The following is a 17,830-nucleotide window of genomic DNA, read 5'->3' on the forward strand; positions in this document are numbered from 1 at the left end:
CTTCTCCTCCTATCTTACATGCTTTTATTAGCAGTCTAATAATTAAATGTTTGTATTTAAGTTATCATAATTAGATGTGTCTGGTAATTGGACAAAGTTGTACATGCAAGGTTCAGTGTAAATTTTGATGTCTGATTAGCTGCCATGTGTTCTAGGATTAAAAGACTTGGAGAGGATAATCTTCCTAGTTTAATTAGTGCTACCCTTTTCAGACAAATGTTCTGACTGAACTCAGAAAATGGAAAATGACTTTTATTGAACATCACAAGCTGGAAATGAGACAAGAGAAAGAGAAACATGCTGCACATGTGAGACAACTGAACAATCAGATGGAGAACCTGAGAGAGCTGCTACATACTTATGAAATCTCCATTGGCAGAAAGGATGAGGTAACAGTGTTCTTATTCTGTTCTGTCTTCTATTTTTAGAACTCTCTGAGATTTGAATCTTTTTTTAATTGTACTTTCACATCAGGAACTCGTTTTGCAACAGGTAATTTATACACTCTAAACTTACTTGCTTAGTCAGAAAAGAAGCATCAGGGTATTTCAAGCCAGTCAGGATGAACTTTAGCAAGGGTAGACTCAAACAACATTATCAGTAAACCACATAATTACTGTGCATTCTCTAATACTAATAGGGAAATTTTACTGTTTTGTCCCTAATTTATGGTTTTTCTTCCATGAAAATCACACTGTTTTGGATTAGTAATTACAAATCGCTTCCACTTACCTCATCCCTTACAACCAAGTTGGTTTAAAGGCTTTAATTTAATTTTTTTGTGTAGATAGGATGGGTCTCCACATAATCTTTCAAATGGGAAGAAATCTCTTACATATTTAGGGGGAGTTTTCTTTTAGTATAATCTGATATAAAATGAGCACTATGGTTCTGTGGTCTTAGAGTAAAAATTTCCTTGCAGCACCTACACCAATTGTCTTGAATTCAACTAGTATTATACAGATAGGTATAAAAGAGTAGGAACTGTGGGAATCTTGCAATCATATGCCACTTTAATCCCCTCTTCTACATAATAGCATTTAAAACCTTCACTTGAGAACACTTCAGCTGAATTTTGAATTTTAACAATTTATTTTGAAAATACTCACAAACACCCACTGAAAGACAGTACGTAGAAAGAGTAAAAGTACACTCCCCGGATTCACTGGACATACACAGAGCCCAGTTACGCAGACCATGTACATTCAATTGCTGCAACTGCATACAAATCCCATATTTGCCGGTGGAATTTCGCTTGCATTCAGTCAGGCCCACAATCCTTCCAATGTATTCCATTTTGATATATTTAGTTCCAGATGGAGTAATTCAATGCAAAAATTATACTTGTATAGCACTAATATGAATGTATTGGAATTGCTGGTGATGCATTTACAACATTAACACCTCTACCCCTATAAGACTAACTCTTCCTCACCAAATCGCGTCCATCAGTATCCTTTATGGAGCTAATTGTGTAATGATAATGGCATATTTTGATTTAGTTGTAGATGGGTGTTCTGCTTCCTCACTTCAGTGCATGATTTGGTGGAATGAATTCTAAAATATTGGTCCATAGGCCTTTTTAGAGGTTGACCTAAATTGTTCACTGCTTTAACCTTTCTCCTAACAAGAATGACAAAGTCTTAAACTTCAAGTAGTAATCACCTACCAATTTCATAAATAAAAATTGTTCATAATTTAGGTTCTTGCTGTAGTCTTAAAAACCTTACAAAGATCTATCACTGATTTTTCTGTCTTAATAGCAAGAAGTATTTAATGTTTTTCATTTACAGCAGCTGCCTTAAACTTGTACAGTTTTAAGAAGTTGGCAGTGGCTATATGTGCCACTGTAAACACAATAACAGGCAAAAATATTGCCAACATGAAAATCAAATAGCCTGTAAACTACTAAATAAAATATATGCAAAAACGGTTTTGTTTTCTAATTGACTTGTAAACACTTCATGATTACGTTGTAGTGTTACATCAGTTCAGCATTTATACTGAAATTGCAAAAAGCTAAAATTAGCCATGACACCCAGGCAGAACAAAGTAGTTTAACCAAAGTAGATTTCACAAAATACAACATTATGAATTGCTAATCTTTAAAAACTAAAGAAGGATCAGCCTTACTTAAGATACTTCAAATAGGCTTTTACTATTGCTGCTTTTAGTATTTTTGAGCTAAACTTAAGTTGGCTCAAAAGGCATAATTTTCTTAAATTGTTGTTTTCTGCAAACTACAACCACTACAGCATGAGTTAATTTCTGCATGGAGGTATAGGAATACTGCACTAGTCACTAGGTAACGGCTTTGATTACAAAGCAATTCTGGTCCATTACTTCTATGATAAATGTACATTAATGGAATGAATCATAGAAATGTAGGACTGGAAGGGACCTTGAGAGGTCGTCGAGTCCATACCAAGGCAGGACCAAGTATATCAAACCATCCCTGACAGAGTTTGTCTAACCTGTTCTTAAAATTCTCCAGTGATGGGAATTCCTCAGCCTCCCTTGGAAACCTATCCCAGTACTTGACTAGCCTTACAGACAGACAGATTTTCCATATCTTTCTTAGTATGGCACCCAAAATCGGACACAATACTCCAGGTGAGGCCTTACCATTGTCAGGTAGAGCGGAACAATCACCTCCCATGTCTTACATTTGATGCTCCTGTTGTTAAACTCCAGAATATTTGCTTTTTTTTTTTTTTTTTTTTTGCAACTGCATCACACTTTTGGCTCATATTTGATTTATAATCCACAATAACTGCAAATCTTTTTCTGCCGTAGTACTGCCTAACCAGTTATCCACCATTTTGTAATTCTGCATTTTATTTTTCCTTCCGAAGTGTAGTACTTTGCATGTATTTACTGAATTTCATTTTCTTGGTTTCCAACCAGTTTCCAACTTATCAAGGTCATTTTGAATTCTAATCCTGTCCTTCAAAGTGGTAGTTATGTGGCAAATTATTAATAGCACAGTGTGTCTGAAGTGGTGGGTCCTGCTGTATTATTTAGATGAAATAAATGGGCCAAACGTGTTAACATAACAGTTACTGTCCAGCATTTAAATAGTGTTAAACGAGGTCTGGGTTTTGGTATACAGAGACCTTTACCTGCTTAGTACCTTCTAATCTTTATTACAGATACAGAAAAGAAGGAAAAACAATGGCAGTTTCTGAAATGTGAAGTATTAAGTGAGGCTTTCAGTTTAACAGGTGTTGTTCCCTTTCCCTTTAGCTGGAGAGAGAGTTTTAGAAGGAAAACCTCCTTTGTTTGACTGTCTCTTAAATGGTATCAAAGATGGTAACAATGGTCCTTTTGGGGAAAAGAGAAGAAGTTAGGTGAGATGGGCTGGAGCTGCTGCTGCTGTTAAAATCTGATCCCATTTCATCTCAGGTGGTGGCTGGGATTAAGATGGAGCTGGCAGGGGTGGCAATGTCATTGGGCGCGCTCTCTCGCTCGTTAGGACATCCCTCAAGAGTAGGATGATAAAACCCATGGTCTGAGGAGATAATGTGGGGTGGCAACCATGATGGTGAAGCTTGCTTAAGTAGCCTCTATCTATCTGTTCTTCCATTTTTCCTCCAAAACTTTCCTTTAAGGACACAAAAAGGGAGTGAGGGATGGAATAGCCCATTCCCTCATTATTTTGTCCACCATTTAGGCCTAATATTTGACACACCAATTTTGGTTCATTACTTTCCAGTTCCACGTCTTCTGTTTTTTACCAAGCATGATTTCAGCATAGTCCATGAATCATATCAGCTTGGCCTTTCTATTTGGACTAATTTGGGTTTTTTTTGGTCTGGTTCTATTGCACCTGTTTATAATATTCATGATAGAAAGTAGGTCAGGTTGTTTTCAATAAACATTTGATGTTGTAGGTTATTGTAACATCTTATGAACTCTCATATCTTCTTATAATTAAGCTCACAATTAGGGTAAATTTGTCAGCCCAATTATTAAACAGTTCCAAGATGGGTCATGCGGTCTGGTGCAGAGGAGGCCTGGGGCCATGGAAAGCAATCACACCTTGCACTCACCCCGCAGTGGCGGCTCCTGTCCTGTGGGACTTGGCCTCGCTCCCTGCTCTGAGTGTTACGACCTAGTGCTTATGGTTGCAGCACTAATGAGGTTTGGCCCTGAATCTGCACCCTGGGTGGATTGCAAAACAAAAAGAGAGAAAAGGTGTGTCACCTAAGTAAAAATTTTGGGAACCACTGAGTTACCACAGATATTTACCCATTTTAGTATATCTTTTCAAATACTAATTTCCATAATTCTTCTGTGAGGTAGCAAATATATTATCCTCATGTCAAACTTTCAGTAATACAAATCATCATTGTTTCTGACTTGCTGTGTTGTGTTAAGTTTTTGCTTCCTTCAGTGATGCCGCAGTGTAGCATTCATGACATACGTTTGCAGATATAGTAGAAAATAACAGTTTAATTTTGATAGAAGTTTTTACACTGTGTAACTTCTGAGTGTATCAATGTCATTGAATGATGAAGTTGAGTTAATTTTAGTTCTGATTTGAACTTTATTGTTCTTCTTTTAAGGAAAAGACACATGGAAAGCTTGTTAGAAGTATTTCATTAAAATGATAAATAACTTATCCAGGTAGTAAACTTCCATTCATTCCCCAAAGAGCATAAAAATATCTATCTAAATCTTCTCTTTAATAAATATTTTGGCAGGTAATCACTAACTTGTCCCATGCAATAGACAAGCAAAAGGAGAGGATAGAGCTAATGAAAACATTTACACGGTGGCGGATTCAGCACGTGGAGGCCAGACAAGAGGTATGTGTGGAAAACAGAAGATGTGATGGTAGATAAGCCTCTGAACTGAAAAGGGTCAGAGTTACTGCAGATCTTGTTACAATCAAAAGAAATGACACATCAAAATAGAAAAGTTATGTGACAAGATATTGAATAAGTTCAAGAGCATCAGTTCAAAAGAGAACATTACACCGTACTTTCAGAAATAGTCATGGCAGGGACAAGTGAATCAAAATTATGCCCTTTTTATCACTAATTAGAAGGTTATGCTGATAGCTGATCACAATGTCAGTTACCACCTATATTAGTAAGGATGATATCTTCCCAGTATCTGCAAGAGCACGAATAAAAGTGTTCATTCTAAAATCCTGTCATAAAAGCTATTGCTTTTATGTGAAATGTGAAAAATACATTTCTTATAACCATTTGATTTTGGTGCTGGTTTTGCAGTTAAGGTCTGTGGTGTTGTCCTCCTCTTCCCTATATTTGGTGTCTCCACACTTCTTCCTCAGCCCTAAAACATCTGTCAGCCACACTCTCACAGATGTTGGGGTCTGATAGTCAGCTAACTAAACCTACTAGCCAATTACTGACATGAAAGATGAAAGGCCCCACTGTCCAGGGTCAATTCCCAAACCCCCTCTCACCCCAACCTGAGTCCCAGTCAGTAAGGACTCTCTGGGCTCCATTTTTCATTAAGGTTTTTGATGGTGTTTGCGAAGTCTGACGCTCCTCATCACACAAAACCCCTCTGGCTGCTAGAAGGGAGGAGCATTTTCTCTCTTCTCCCTTCCCACCTAGAGTTTGCTGGTAGCTGTGAGGCTGATGTGGACATCTTTTGGCTACTCAGCCTTTCTTCAGCTTGTTCTTTTTGTTTTAATCTCACTGATAGACTGGATAAGTGGATCTACTGTTACCATTTTAGAAAAATATTTTGAGTGTCGGGTACTTTTAAAATATAATTTAATTTTTTTTTTAAAAAAAAGGTACAAATCCCTCGTGTGTGTGTGAGAGAGAGATTGAAAACTCAATTATTTTAAAAATGACATCTGGTACATGTGAATCTCCAGCTACGACTGTGACTGCAGGTGCTATACTGCATAGCTCCTATGCAGTGTAGCATATGCTCATATGCTGCTGCGGTAACTCCATACAAGTACCTTGCACTTCTGAAGTGGCAGCAGTATGTGTGTGGTGTGTCAGCTAAAGTATATGTAAACAAAGTACAAACTACAATATTTCATATAATCTGTTATGCTATAATCCATTTAATGTTACAAAACAATTGACTATATTCTCTTTAATGATCATAGTGCTCATTAAAGAAATAGGAAACACATAATTTGGTAATATTTTACTGTTTAAGGCATATGCAAATAAACTGGCGGACAGACAGTTCCAGATAGCTTTGATGAAGAGGGTTTGGGCAGCTTGGCGCTCTCTTAGTGAAGCAAGATGGAAAGAGAAAGTAGCAAAAGCCTGTCAGTCAAGGGCTGAGGAAGTCTGTTTTCAGCTTTCCAAGGATTATGAAGCTAAAATTGCAGAGGTAAGGTGTTGTGTTTTTTTTGAGTGCCTCTTACTAAACAAACTTTTAAATAAATGCACTGCTTTTCTTCAGAGTGCCAGGAAACCTTTACCAATTGCAGGACTGGGAATTGGGAGATCTGGGTTATGTAGGTAGCTCTGCTATAGATTCCAACTTTCTAGGCCTGAGTCACCTGTCACTTATGCTAGTCAGGGCCATACCTACCCATACACAAAGTATGCAGCTGTGTAGGGCACCAGGAAATTTTTGTGTGCTGCTCTAGCCCCTGCTCCGCCTCTTCCACATGGCTCCCACCCCTGCAGGAGGGGTCGGGCTCCCTGCACTCACTGGCGGCGGTAAGCAGAGCAACCTGGCCCCAGCCTGCTCCGCTCCCCTGGCTCCCAGCTGTGCCGCCAGCTGGGAGGCCATTCCAAGCCTGGAAGCCAGGGGAGCAGAGCAGGCTGGGACCGGGTCACTCCACTTCCCACAGGAAGTGGCCAGTCCCGCCCCCCACCCAACTGCAGGGGCCTGGGGCCCCGCGAGGGAGCTGTGTAGGGCACCAAAATGGCTAGGGACGGCCCTAGTGCTAGTTGTATACCAATATAAATGAAGTTACTCAACACTTATGCCAGAGAGGAAAATCAGAACCTATGATGCATCTGAAGAAGTGGGTTTTTTACCCATGAAAGCTTATGCCCAAATAAATTTGTTAGTCTTTAAGGTGCCACCGGATTCCTCGTTGTTTTTGTGGATACAGACTAACACAGCTACCCCTCTGATACTAGAATCTGTGTTTGAAATTAGATGAGTCACTTAATTTATCTGTTGGCTCCTTTTGTCTGTCTGCAAAAAGGGGATGACATATACAAATACCACTGTTAAGTAGGTAAGTCTTAATTCATTAATGTTTGTAAAGTCTTTCGGATCCTCTCATGGATGGTCCTATAGCAGAGGTGGGCAAACTACAGCACACAGGACCCTCCTGCCCAGTCCCTGAGCTCCTGGCCTGGGAGGCTAGCCCCCGGCCCCTCCCCTGCAGCCTCAGCGTGCCATGCCACACTCTGGGGGCCAGGCAGCACAGTTGCAGACCTGCGGCCTGACCCGGTGCTCTGGGCGGCACGGCTGTAGCGCCACCAGCCACTGGTGCTCCAGGCAGCGTGGTAAGGGGACGGGGGGGTTGGATAGAGGGCAGGGGAGTTTGGGGGTGTGGATAGAGGTTGGGGGGGGTCAGAGGGCAGGGAACAGGGGTCCTGGCAGGGCAGTCAGGAATGAGGGAGGGGGGGTTGGATGGGGAGGCAGGGGGCAGTCAGGGGTGGGATGTCTGGGAGTGGTCAGGGGACAGGGAATAGGGGAGGTTGGATGGGGCAGGAGTCCCGGGGGAGCCATCAGGGGGCGAGTAGTGGCGGGGGGGGTCAGATAGGAGGCGGGGGCTGGGCCACACCTGGCTGTTTGGGGAGACACAGCCTCCTCTAACCGGCCCTCCATACAATTTTGGAAACCCGATGCAGCCCTCAGGCCTAAAAGTTTGCCCGCCCCTGTCCTATAGAAATGCAAGATTATTATTGTGAATGAGCAAGTCTATCATATTGTAAAAACAGAAATCTTTGTATAATAACTGCTTTTCTGTTAAAAGTTGATAAAGATATTTTCCTTACAACTCTCAACTTCATCCTAATGAAGATGTGTGAAAATTTAAGCTAAGGTAGCTATCACACATCAGACCACTGTGATATTACTTTTCAAGATTGTTACAATTTAAAGAAATTAAAAAGCACAGTCAAAGAGGACTTGTGCTCCTAAGTCACTTAGATGCTTTTGAAAATCCTGCCCGAAAACAATTAATTTTGAAAATGTAACTTAAGGAAAAATATCCAAATCCCTTGCTTTATGCATGTGTAACTTAATCTGTCCTTAACCAACACAGACCTTGTGTTTTGCAAATGGTTGTAAAATGATAGATGTGTTTGTGGATGCAGTTAAGGAAGTTCATGGAAGTATGGCTTTGCATAACAGGATAAGAATAACAGCTGGGGTTACATTACAGGAGCAAAGATAAAATTATAAGATACAGTTAGACTGATCTCTAGGTGGGGTCAGGAAGAAGTATTTGCTGTGTTTCCCCCTGCCATACCACGGTATTGTATAGCACAGTTAAATACATTACAAGGATTTGACCTGGAAGTTCCTGGTTTTAATCATGGTTGGGTCTGAATACTGGACTGCACAGACTGTTAGTCTTTTTGGGTATGGTAGCACCTGTGGTTTCCATCCTTGCCATGTACATACTCTAGACTGAGGTATTCAAACAATTGTGTTTGAGAGACCTATATTTAATCTTATTTCTAAAACAACAAAGTCATGGAGGGAATATATTACACTGAGGAATTAGTAAAGTGGCTTTTTAAAGTTGAATGAATAATATGGTGGTTTTGTGTATTCACAGGTGTATAAAAATAATTCTTTGGTTTTTATCTCTTTATTGTAGTTAAACGTTAATCTGGAAGAGGCAAAAGCTGATATCCTGAGACTGCATAGTGAAAGGGAACAATATGAAGGCACCATGAAAAAAGCCTTTATGCGTGGTGTGTGTGCACTGAATCTAGAAGCAATGACCATGTTTCAGGGCAAAGAAAGTAGGACAGACCATGGTTAGTATTAAAAGTAAAGTAAAAATATATCCCTGCATGGCATTGCTCACAGTGCCATTTGGATTAGTTTACTCTTTATTTTTAATTTGGGGATTTAAATAGGAGTATGACAGCACCAAACTTATCATGGGATCAGCTTTGTTACATGCTTAAAAAAATGCACTGAATATGTAAATTAATTAATTGCACTGTTAAATAATAGAATACCAATTGAAATTTATTAAATATTTTGGATGTTTTTCTACATTTTCATATATATTGTATTCTGTACTGTAATTGAAATCTGTGTATATTATTTTTAATTACAAATATTTGCACTGTAAAAATGATAAAACAAAATAGTATTTTTCAGTTCACCTTATACAAGTACTGTAGTGCAATCTTTGTCATGAAAGTGCAACTTAAAAATGTAGAGTTTTTTTTTACATAACTGCACTCAAAAACAAAACTATGTAAAACTTCTGAGCCTACAAGTCCACTCAGTCCTATTTCTTGTTCAGCCAATCGCTAAGACAAATAAGTTTGTTTACATTTACAGGAGATAATGCTGCCCTCTTCTCACTGTCTGGTGACGCTGTAAATAAGAACAGGTATTTGCATGGAACTTTTGTAGCCGGCATTGAAAGGTGATTTACGTGCCAGATATACTAAAAATTCATAGCCCCTTCATGCTTTGGCCATCACTCCAGAGAACGTGCGTCCATGCTGATGACGCTCATTAAAAAATAATGCGTTAATTAAATTTGTGACTGAACTTCTTGGGGGAGAATTTTATGTCCCCTGCTCTATTTTACCCACGTTCTGCCATATATTTCATGTTATAGCAGTCTCTGATGATGACCCAGCATAAGTTCATTTTAAGAATGCTTTCACTGCAGATTTGACAAATCGCAAAGAAGGTACCAATATGAGATTTCTAAAGATAGCTACAGCACTCAACTCAAGATTTAAGAATCTGAAGTGCCTTCCAAAATCTGAGAGGGACGAGGCGTGGAGCATGCTTTCAGAAGTCTTAAAAGAGCAACGCTCCAATGCAGAAACTACAGAACCCAAACCACCAAAAAAGAAAATCAACCTTGTGCTGGTGGAATTTGACTCAGATAATGAAAATGAACAGACATCAGTACACACGGTTTTGGATTCTTATCGAGCAGAACTGGCCATCAGTTGGACCCATGTCCCCTGGAATGGTGGTTGAAGCATGAAGGGGACATATGAATATTGAGTGCATCTGGCATGTAAATACCTTATCATTCCAGCAACAAAAGTGCCATGAGAACGCATGTTCTCACTGTCAGGTGACATTGTAAACAAGAACTGAGCAGTATTATCTCCTGCAAATGTAAACAAACCTGTTTGTCCGAGCGATTGGCTTAACAAGAAGTAGGACTGAGTGGACTAGCAGGCTCTAAAATTTTGCATTGTTTTATTTTTGAATGCAGGGTTTTATCTGTACATAATTCTACATTTCTAAGTTTAACTTTCAACTACAGTACTTGTATTAGCAAAAAGAAAAGGAGTACTTGTGGCACCTTAGAGACTAACCAATTTATTTGAGCATAAGCTTTCGTGAGCTACAGCTCACTTCATCGGATGCATACTGTGGAAAGTGTAGAAGATCTTTTTATACACACAAAGCATGAAAAAATACCTCCCCCCACCCCACTCTCCTGCTGGTAATAGCTTATCTAAAGTGATCATCAAGTTGGGCCATTTCCAGCCCAAATCCAGGTTTTCTCACCCTCCACCTCCCCACACACAGACCCACTCTCCTGTTGGTAATAGCTTATCTAAAGTTACCACTCTCCTTACAATGTGTATGATAATCAAGGTGGGCCATTTCCAGCACAAATCCAGGGTTTAACAAGAACGTCTGAGGAGGGGGGGGTAGGAAAAAACAAGGGGAAATAGGTTACCTTGCATAATGACTTAGCCACTCCCAGTCTCTATTCAAGCCTAAGTTAATTGTATCCAATTTGCAAATGAATTCCAATTCAGCAGTCTCTCGCTGGAGTTTGGATTTGAAGTTTTTTTGTTGTAATATCGCAACTTTCATGTCTGTAATCGCGTGACCAGAGAGATTGAAGTGTTCTCCGACTGGTTTATGAATGTTATAATTCTTGACATCTGATTTGTGTCCCTGAAAAAACACAAGATCAAATCCGCACAGACACACCTCTGGGAACCCCGACCTGGGATATTCTATCTACTACCCAAGTTCCATAAACCTGGAAATCCTGGGTGCCCTATCGTCTCAGGCATTGGCACCCTGACAGCAGGATTGTCTGGCTATGTAGACTCCCTCCTCAGCCCCTATGCTACCAGCACTCCCAGCTACCTTCAAGACACCACTGACTTCCTGAGGAAACTACAATCCATCGGTGATCTTTCTGATAACACCATCCTGGCCACTATGGATGTAGAAGCCCTCTACACCAACATTCCACACAAAGATGGACTACAAGCCATCAAGAACAGTATCCCCGATAATGTCATGGCTAACGTGGTGGCTGAACTTTGTGACTTTGTCCTTACCCATAACTATTTTACATTTGGGGACAATGTATACCTTCAAATCAGCGGCACTGCTATGGGTACCCGCATGGCCCCACAGTATGCCAACATTTTTATGGCTGACTTAGAACAATGCTTCCTCAGCTCTCGTCTCCTAACGCCCCTACTCTACTTGCGCTATATTGATGACCTCTTCATCTGGACCCATGGAAAAGAAGCCCTTGAGGAATTCCACCATGATTTCAACAATTTCCATCCCACCATCAACCTCAGCCTGGTCCAGTCCACACAAGAGATCCACTTCCTGGACACTACAGTGCTAATAAACGATGGTCACATAAACACCCCCCTATACCAGAAACCTACTGACCGCTATTCCTACCTACATGCCTCCAGCTTTCACCCTGACCACACCACACGATCCATCGTCTACAGCCAAGCTCTGCGATACAACCGCATTTGCTCCAACCCCTCAGACAGAGACAAACACCTACCAGATCTCTATCAAGCATTCTTACAACTACAGTACCCACCTGCAGAAGTGAAGAAACAGATTGATAGAGTCAGAAGAGTTCCCAGAAGTCACCTACTACAGGACAGGCCTAACAAAGAAAATAACAGAACGCCACTAGCCATCACCTTCAGCCCCCAACTAAAACCCCTCCAACGCATTATTAAGGATCTATAACCTATCCTGGGGGATAACCCATCACTCTCACAAATCTTGGGAGACAGGCCAGTCCTTGCCTACAGACAGCCCCCCAACCTGAAGCGAATACTCATCAGCAACCACATACCACACAATAGAACCACTAACCCAGGAACCTATCCTTGCAACAAAGCCCGTTGCCAACTGTGCCCACATATCTATTCAGGGGACACCATCAAAGGGCCTAATAACATCAGCCACACTATCAGAGGCTCGTTCACCTGCACATCCACCAATGTGATATATGCCATCATGTGCCAGCAATGCCCCTCTGCCATGTACATTGGTCAAAGAATAAATGGACACAAATCAGAATTCAAGAATTATAACATTCATAAACCAGTCGGAGAACACTTCAATCTCTCTGGTCACGCGATTACAGACATGAAAGTTGCGATATTACAACAAAAAAACTTCAAATCCAGACTCCAGCGAGAGACTGCTGAATTGGAATTCATTTGCAAATTGGATACAATTAACTTAGGCTTGAATAGAGACTGGGAGTGGCTAAGTCATTATGCAAGGTAACCTATTTCCCCTTGTTTTTTCCTACCCCCCCTTGACGTTCTTGTTAAACCCTGGATTTGTGCTAGAAATGGCCCAACTTGATTATAATACACATTGTAAGGAGAGTGTTCACTTTAGATAAGCTATTACCAGCAGGAGAGTGGGGTGGGGGAGGTATTTTTTCATGCTTTGTGTGTATAAAAAGATCTTCTACACTTTCCACAGTATGCATCCGATGAAGTGAGCTGTAGCTCACGAAAGCTTATGCTCAGATAATTTGGTTCGTCTCTAAGGTGCCACAAGTACTCCTTTTCTTTTTGCAAATACAGACTAACACAGCTGTTACTCTGATACTTGTATTAGGTCAATTGAAAAATATTATTTCTGTTTTTTACAGTGCAAATGCTTCTAATCAAAAATAAAGTGAGCACTGTACACTGTTTTCTGTGTAGTTGAAATCAATATATTTGAAAATGTAGAAAACATCTAAAAATATTTAAATAAATGGTATTCTATTATTAACAATGATTTTGTTTTTTTAAAGTAGTTTGACTACTCTGAGTACTAATTGGAATGACAGACATTTAAGTTTTCTAAATTTTCTTAGCTGGGTTATATTTTAACAAAGTTTTTGCAGTTGTGGAACTTGAGAATAAAAGTTTAAGGGCCGCATTAGGTACTTCAACTTTTAGCTTTGTTCCAGAACAGTAGAAAGGGACTATCTCTTGAACACTTGACTATAACACTTCTTTTCTCCTTCTATTCAGCAAGCAATTTTTTTGTTTACTTGTTGGTTAATAAAATTTTGTAGTTCAGTGGGTCTCCCAGTCATTAGTGAGAGGGTATTTACAAATGTACACACCTGTGAGATAGGAAGAGAGAAAACCTCTCTAAAACTATAGCAGGAGACCAGGCAGGAAGGGGCTGGACAAGATTCGAGGCAGAAGTTCTATAGTGAAGGAGGGAGTGGCAGAATAGTATTAGGGATGACCGTATTCCTTTAGGAGGGCAGACTAGATGATAAACAGTGGTCCTTCTGGCTTTATAATCTATGAATTTGAAAGCTTCAAAGACCATAGGCCAAAAATTAGTGATCAGTTATTTATGCACAACTCCTGTTTTTGAAGACAAGAATCAGCTACAGAAATGACTTTTAAACTGTTTAATTAAAAACTCCTCCCTTTCCCCTTGGCGTGGATGTATGGCACTCAGGTCTGATGGAGATAGGTCTGAAAATCCATCCAAGTTTTATATTTTCTCTCTGTATATTTGAAAAAAAAGAAATCAAAGCATCTGAACTCACACATGTCATTACAAAAAACACTTCTTAGGTTATTTTTATTTTCTGACTTCAGTAGTGATTATTGTATTAACAGAAATGTCCTGCTTATTGACTTGTTTTTTCTAGAAAAATACAAGTTTAAACCAACACATCATAAAAGCAAATATTATGAAATGAATACATATAGGAGAAAATTAAAGTAGTAATGTTAGGTTGTTCTAAAACTTAGAGTGATGAAAATTTAACTGCCACATGGGGTCACTGTAGTCTATAGAATGATCAAAATCTCTAAGCACTACCAATAGTGAAAATTTCAGCTTTGTGAATCTGCGTTTAGAGAGGGCAAGGAAGTCAATAAATAAAAACCATATTCCTGCTTGCTGTTTTAAAGAAACTGTGTGTTCTGAAAGAAAAGAACAAAACCTGTTTGGAAAAGGTACTGGACTCTGTTCTCCCTGACCTCTGCTTTGTGCAGAGTGTTGGGAGCTGGTTATGGCTCCCTGAATCTGTAGCAGGCCAATTCTCAGGTGAGTTAGTTACTTTACCCTACGGATGCAGTGTCCCTAAGTGATCTTGCACCAGTACAGCAGGGCTCCAACATGCTACCTCCTTTTGTTGCCATGCTCCCTACACCAAGGGTGGGGTGGGGCACCCAACATGGTAGCCCCTCTGCCTAGGGAATTCTCCATTGGCAAGTTATGTCCAGAATCCTACCTATTTGCATCACCTGACCAGCACCAAGGGGTTGGGGTGTAACAGAGGATCTGGCCCATGGTATTTGCAAGCTTCTGAGAGAGGGATTCAAATGGAGGAGAGAGAAATAAAACCCTATGTAATAATAGACTGATCCTTTTAATAAGATTATATACAAATCCCAAAGGAACAGAGAGGTTTTACTGTGACTCATCTTCTCTCTTTAAGGCTTGCTAGTGTTCATTGGGTTTACCAGGTTCTATGCTTGTTGCTTTAATCTGTGTTTCTAATAATAGATCCAGTAAATAGGAGAGAAGATCCTGGAACTAATGCCATTGGAAGGCTCCCTCCTTCCCAATTTGATCCTCCATCACCACCCCCTCCAACAGCAGCCACTGTTTCACAAGAGGAAATTGTACGTACTATAGCAGGAATAGAATTTAAAAAATGTGGTGGTAGAAAAAGTTTATTCATTAAGCTATTTAGACATCAGGTTTTTTCACTGAACAAATTGAATAACTCCTACACTGAGAGAACTTTCGGTAATGTTTTTGCACTTGGATAATTTACAAATAGCTTCTTTTTAAAATGTCAGAACTTAGTTACTTTGGAAACATAAGTACTTATATATAACAGCATGTACTATAGTATAAAACACTATATGCACACGGTTGTTGGGTTACGGTTGCTATGTTGTTTTTTCAGAAAGTTCTAATTTTGTAAGTAGAAAATTTGTAAACTAGTTACTTAGGATAAAAAAGGTCACAATCTTAAGCAGAATCTGCTTTCCAAGGTACCTTTGTGGAAAACAGTTGCTGAGACTTGTTTGGAAAAAATAGCTGAACTTGATTTCAATTGAGAAAATAGAATTTTACATAATTTAAAGGCTAATTTTCAGAAATGTATTATTTACAATGGACAGTGCCAACTTGGAATCTAGTCATTTTCAAAACCTGAATTAAAAATAGTTTCAGGTACTACATCTGCCCTTAGATCCCACTGACAATTTGTGATGTTTACAGTTACATTTTTCCATTTTATTAAAGACCCGCCCAAGCAGGGGAAACAGTGAAATTGACTACACACAAAATAGCCAAACTGAAAAAGTGTCAACATTTTTTACTTCTGATCTTTGTTACAGAATCTTGGATATTACTCAGATCTCTATAGTAATATCCAAGATTCTGGATATTACTATCCAGACAACTTTCTGACAATGTGTTGGTCTTTAAGTTGAGTGTGACTCTATTTAGCTTTATGAGTACAGAATCTGTAAAGAATAAAAGTCAGCAGTTAACGGAAGTGTCAGACTAATCAAATAATAAAACTGCATTTTCAGTAAAGAATTAAGTATGATCCAAACTACAGTTCTCATTCCTCTGTGAAACCCTTTGATTTATTTACAGTTTTCATCCCATCTGGGCCACGCAAGTACTTCTCAGACCAGATTAGAATCAAATTCTCCAGTAATAGTCGCTAGTGCAGCTGTAGGATCTGGCATTACATCCGCTCAAAAACTGGTAACAAACTAGAATGAATTGATTAATATTTGAAGTCATTGTAGGTATTAAAGTTTGTCTTGGTTCCTTTTTTGTGAGTATTTGGGGTAACATACAGAAGTATGAAGTGGAGGTGTTTGTCCAAGAGTTTAGGTAAAGGCCTGGAGAGAAACTTGAAAATGCATCAGTTCATTTTAAATGGATTATTTGTTGCATATTAAATTAAGTTAAAAATGGGGAAGGCTTTTAGGAAAAGAAATGTGTGGGGTTAGGAAATAAAATGGATGATGTGAGAGGAAACATTTGTGCAAAATTATATACAGCACATCATGAGCAATTAACATTTCAACAGCTGAAAGGTTGGGTTTGGGTTTTTTTTTTTAAACAAATCTGCCTCGCTTTTAGCTTACTAATTGAAATCTGTTCCTCATTCCCTCCTCTGCTCTTGCATCTAACAGACTCCTTTTTGTTTCTCTTCCTCCTCCATCTTCTCTGTTGCTAAGCTCACTCCTATCTGGCAGTTTGCTCCCAGTACTTCCTCTGGGGAAGGATGGAAGATTGAAAAATTGCAGTGCCTCAGTTTCATTATGTGTAACCTTTTTGGTGCCTGGTACATTATTGATTCAAGGACCCTGCTGGGCTGATGTGGGTGCCGACAGCTGTCACTAGCTTGCAGCCAGAAAGTAAAGCTACAATTGTTCCATATTGCTAGATTTGTCAAAAAAGCTGACAAAGAGGGCCCTTTCATGAACGAGGTTTGCTATGCTTCAGCACGATAGCCATTAATCACATCACCGTACTTGCTAGTATCATGATAAATGTAGCATTGCCTTTATATAGAATTGGAAATACCATGGTAAATGTAACTGCAGGTAATAAATACCCAATTTTTAATTGTGCCCACTGTATGGAATCTGTTCTATACCATTATGGACTCTAGTTTACCTACAGTACCCATAAATTCTACTCATATATGTAGCTAATAAACCAAAGCAGCTGCCTGGTTGCATTGTAAATACTGTGTGTAGGCATCTCTACTAATGTGTCTTGTTTGTTCGTAGCCTGTAGCAAGAGTAGTGACATCTGCTCAGCAGAAGGCAGGAAGAACAATCACTGCTCGAATCACAGGCCGATCTGATTTGGGACAAAAGAACAGAATTTGTAGTAGTTTAGCTGTAATGGGAGTCTCCCCACCCATGAGTTCAGTTGTTGTAGAAAAGCATCATCCAGTCACTCAGGTAAGTCCAACTGATATTGGGGTAATAATTGCCTTGTTACACCATGTCTACAAGTAGTTTAAAAGCTCATCGTGGTGGGGCGGTCTCATCTTTGTTTTAACAGGTACATGTGAGCGCTATTAGAGTAAATAAGCAGTATTTTTTTTTCTGGTGGGTGTGTTCTAGCAACAAAGATTCACATCAAAGTGATGAGGGCTGGAAATGAATAATCCCACTTAAACTCTACCCTCATTTCCCCCTTCTGGTTGTAATAATAGTTTTGATAGGTTTAGAAGCCTTTGTTGGTTCATTGTACATCTCCTGCTGTCGGTCCCCTCTGCACAATGGAGGTTAAATAGCTTTTTGGAAGCAATGCTTCCTCAGTCGTTGTGGAGCTAGAACTTGAGTATGAACTTGATTTAATGAGTGAGAAATGTGGGTGGGTC

The 17,830-nt window shown here is 39.6% G+C and overlaps 1 protein-coding gene across 10 annotated transcripts in view; it reads left to right on the top strand.

Moving 5' to 3' along the window:
• POC5 (POC5 centriolar protein) overlaps positions 1-17,830 on the top strand; it is a 52,240-nt gene that overhangs the window by 31,900 nt on the left and 2,510 nt on the right. For 9 of the 10 annotated variants that reach the window (XM_048851531.2, XM_075128521.1, XM_048851535.2 and 6 more), the window contains 7 exons: positions 213-389; positions 4,707-4,811; positions 6,157-6,336; positions 8,801-8,963; positions 14,965-15,083; positions 16,075-16,188; positions 17,229-17,405. In XM_048851531.2, the coding sequence (XP_048707488.1) occupies positions 213-389; positions 4,707-4,811; positions 6,157-6,336; positions 8,801-8,963; positions 14,965-15,083; positions 16,075-16,188; positions 17,229-17,405 (1,035 nt within the window). The remainder of the gene's footprint in view (positions 1-212; positions 390-4,706; positions 4,812-6,156; positions 6,337-8,800; positions 8,964-14,964; positions 15,084-16,074; positions 16,189-17,228; positions 17,406-17,830) is intronic. The other variant, XM_048851529.2, reaches the window with a different exon arrangement.

This window comes from Caretta caretta, chromosome 5 (genome assembly GCF_965140235.1).
Source record: "Caretta caretta isolate rCarCar2 chromosome 5, rCarCar1.hap1, whole genome shotgun sequence".
NCBI classification, from domain to species: Eukaryota; Metazoa; Chordata; order Testudines; family Cheloniidae; genus Caretta; species Caretta caretta.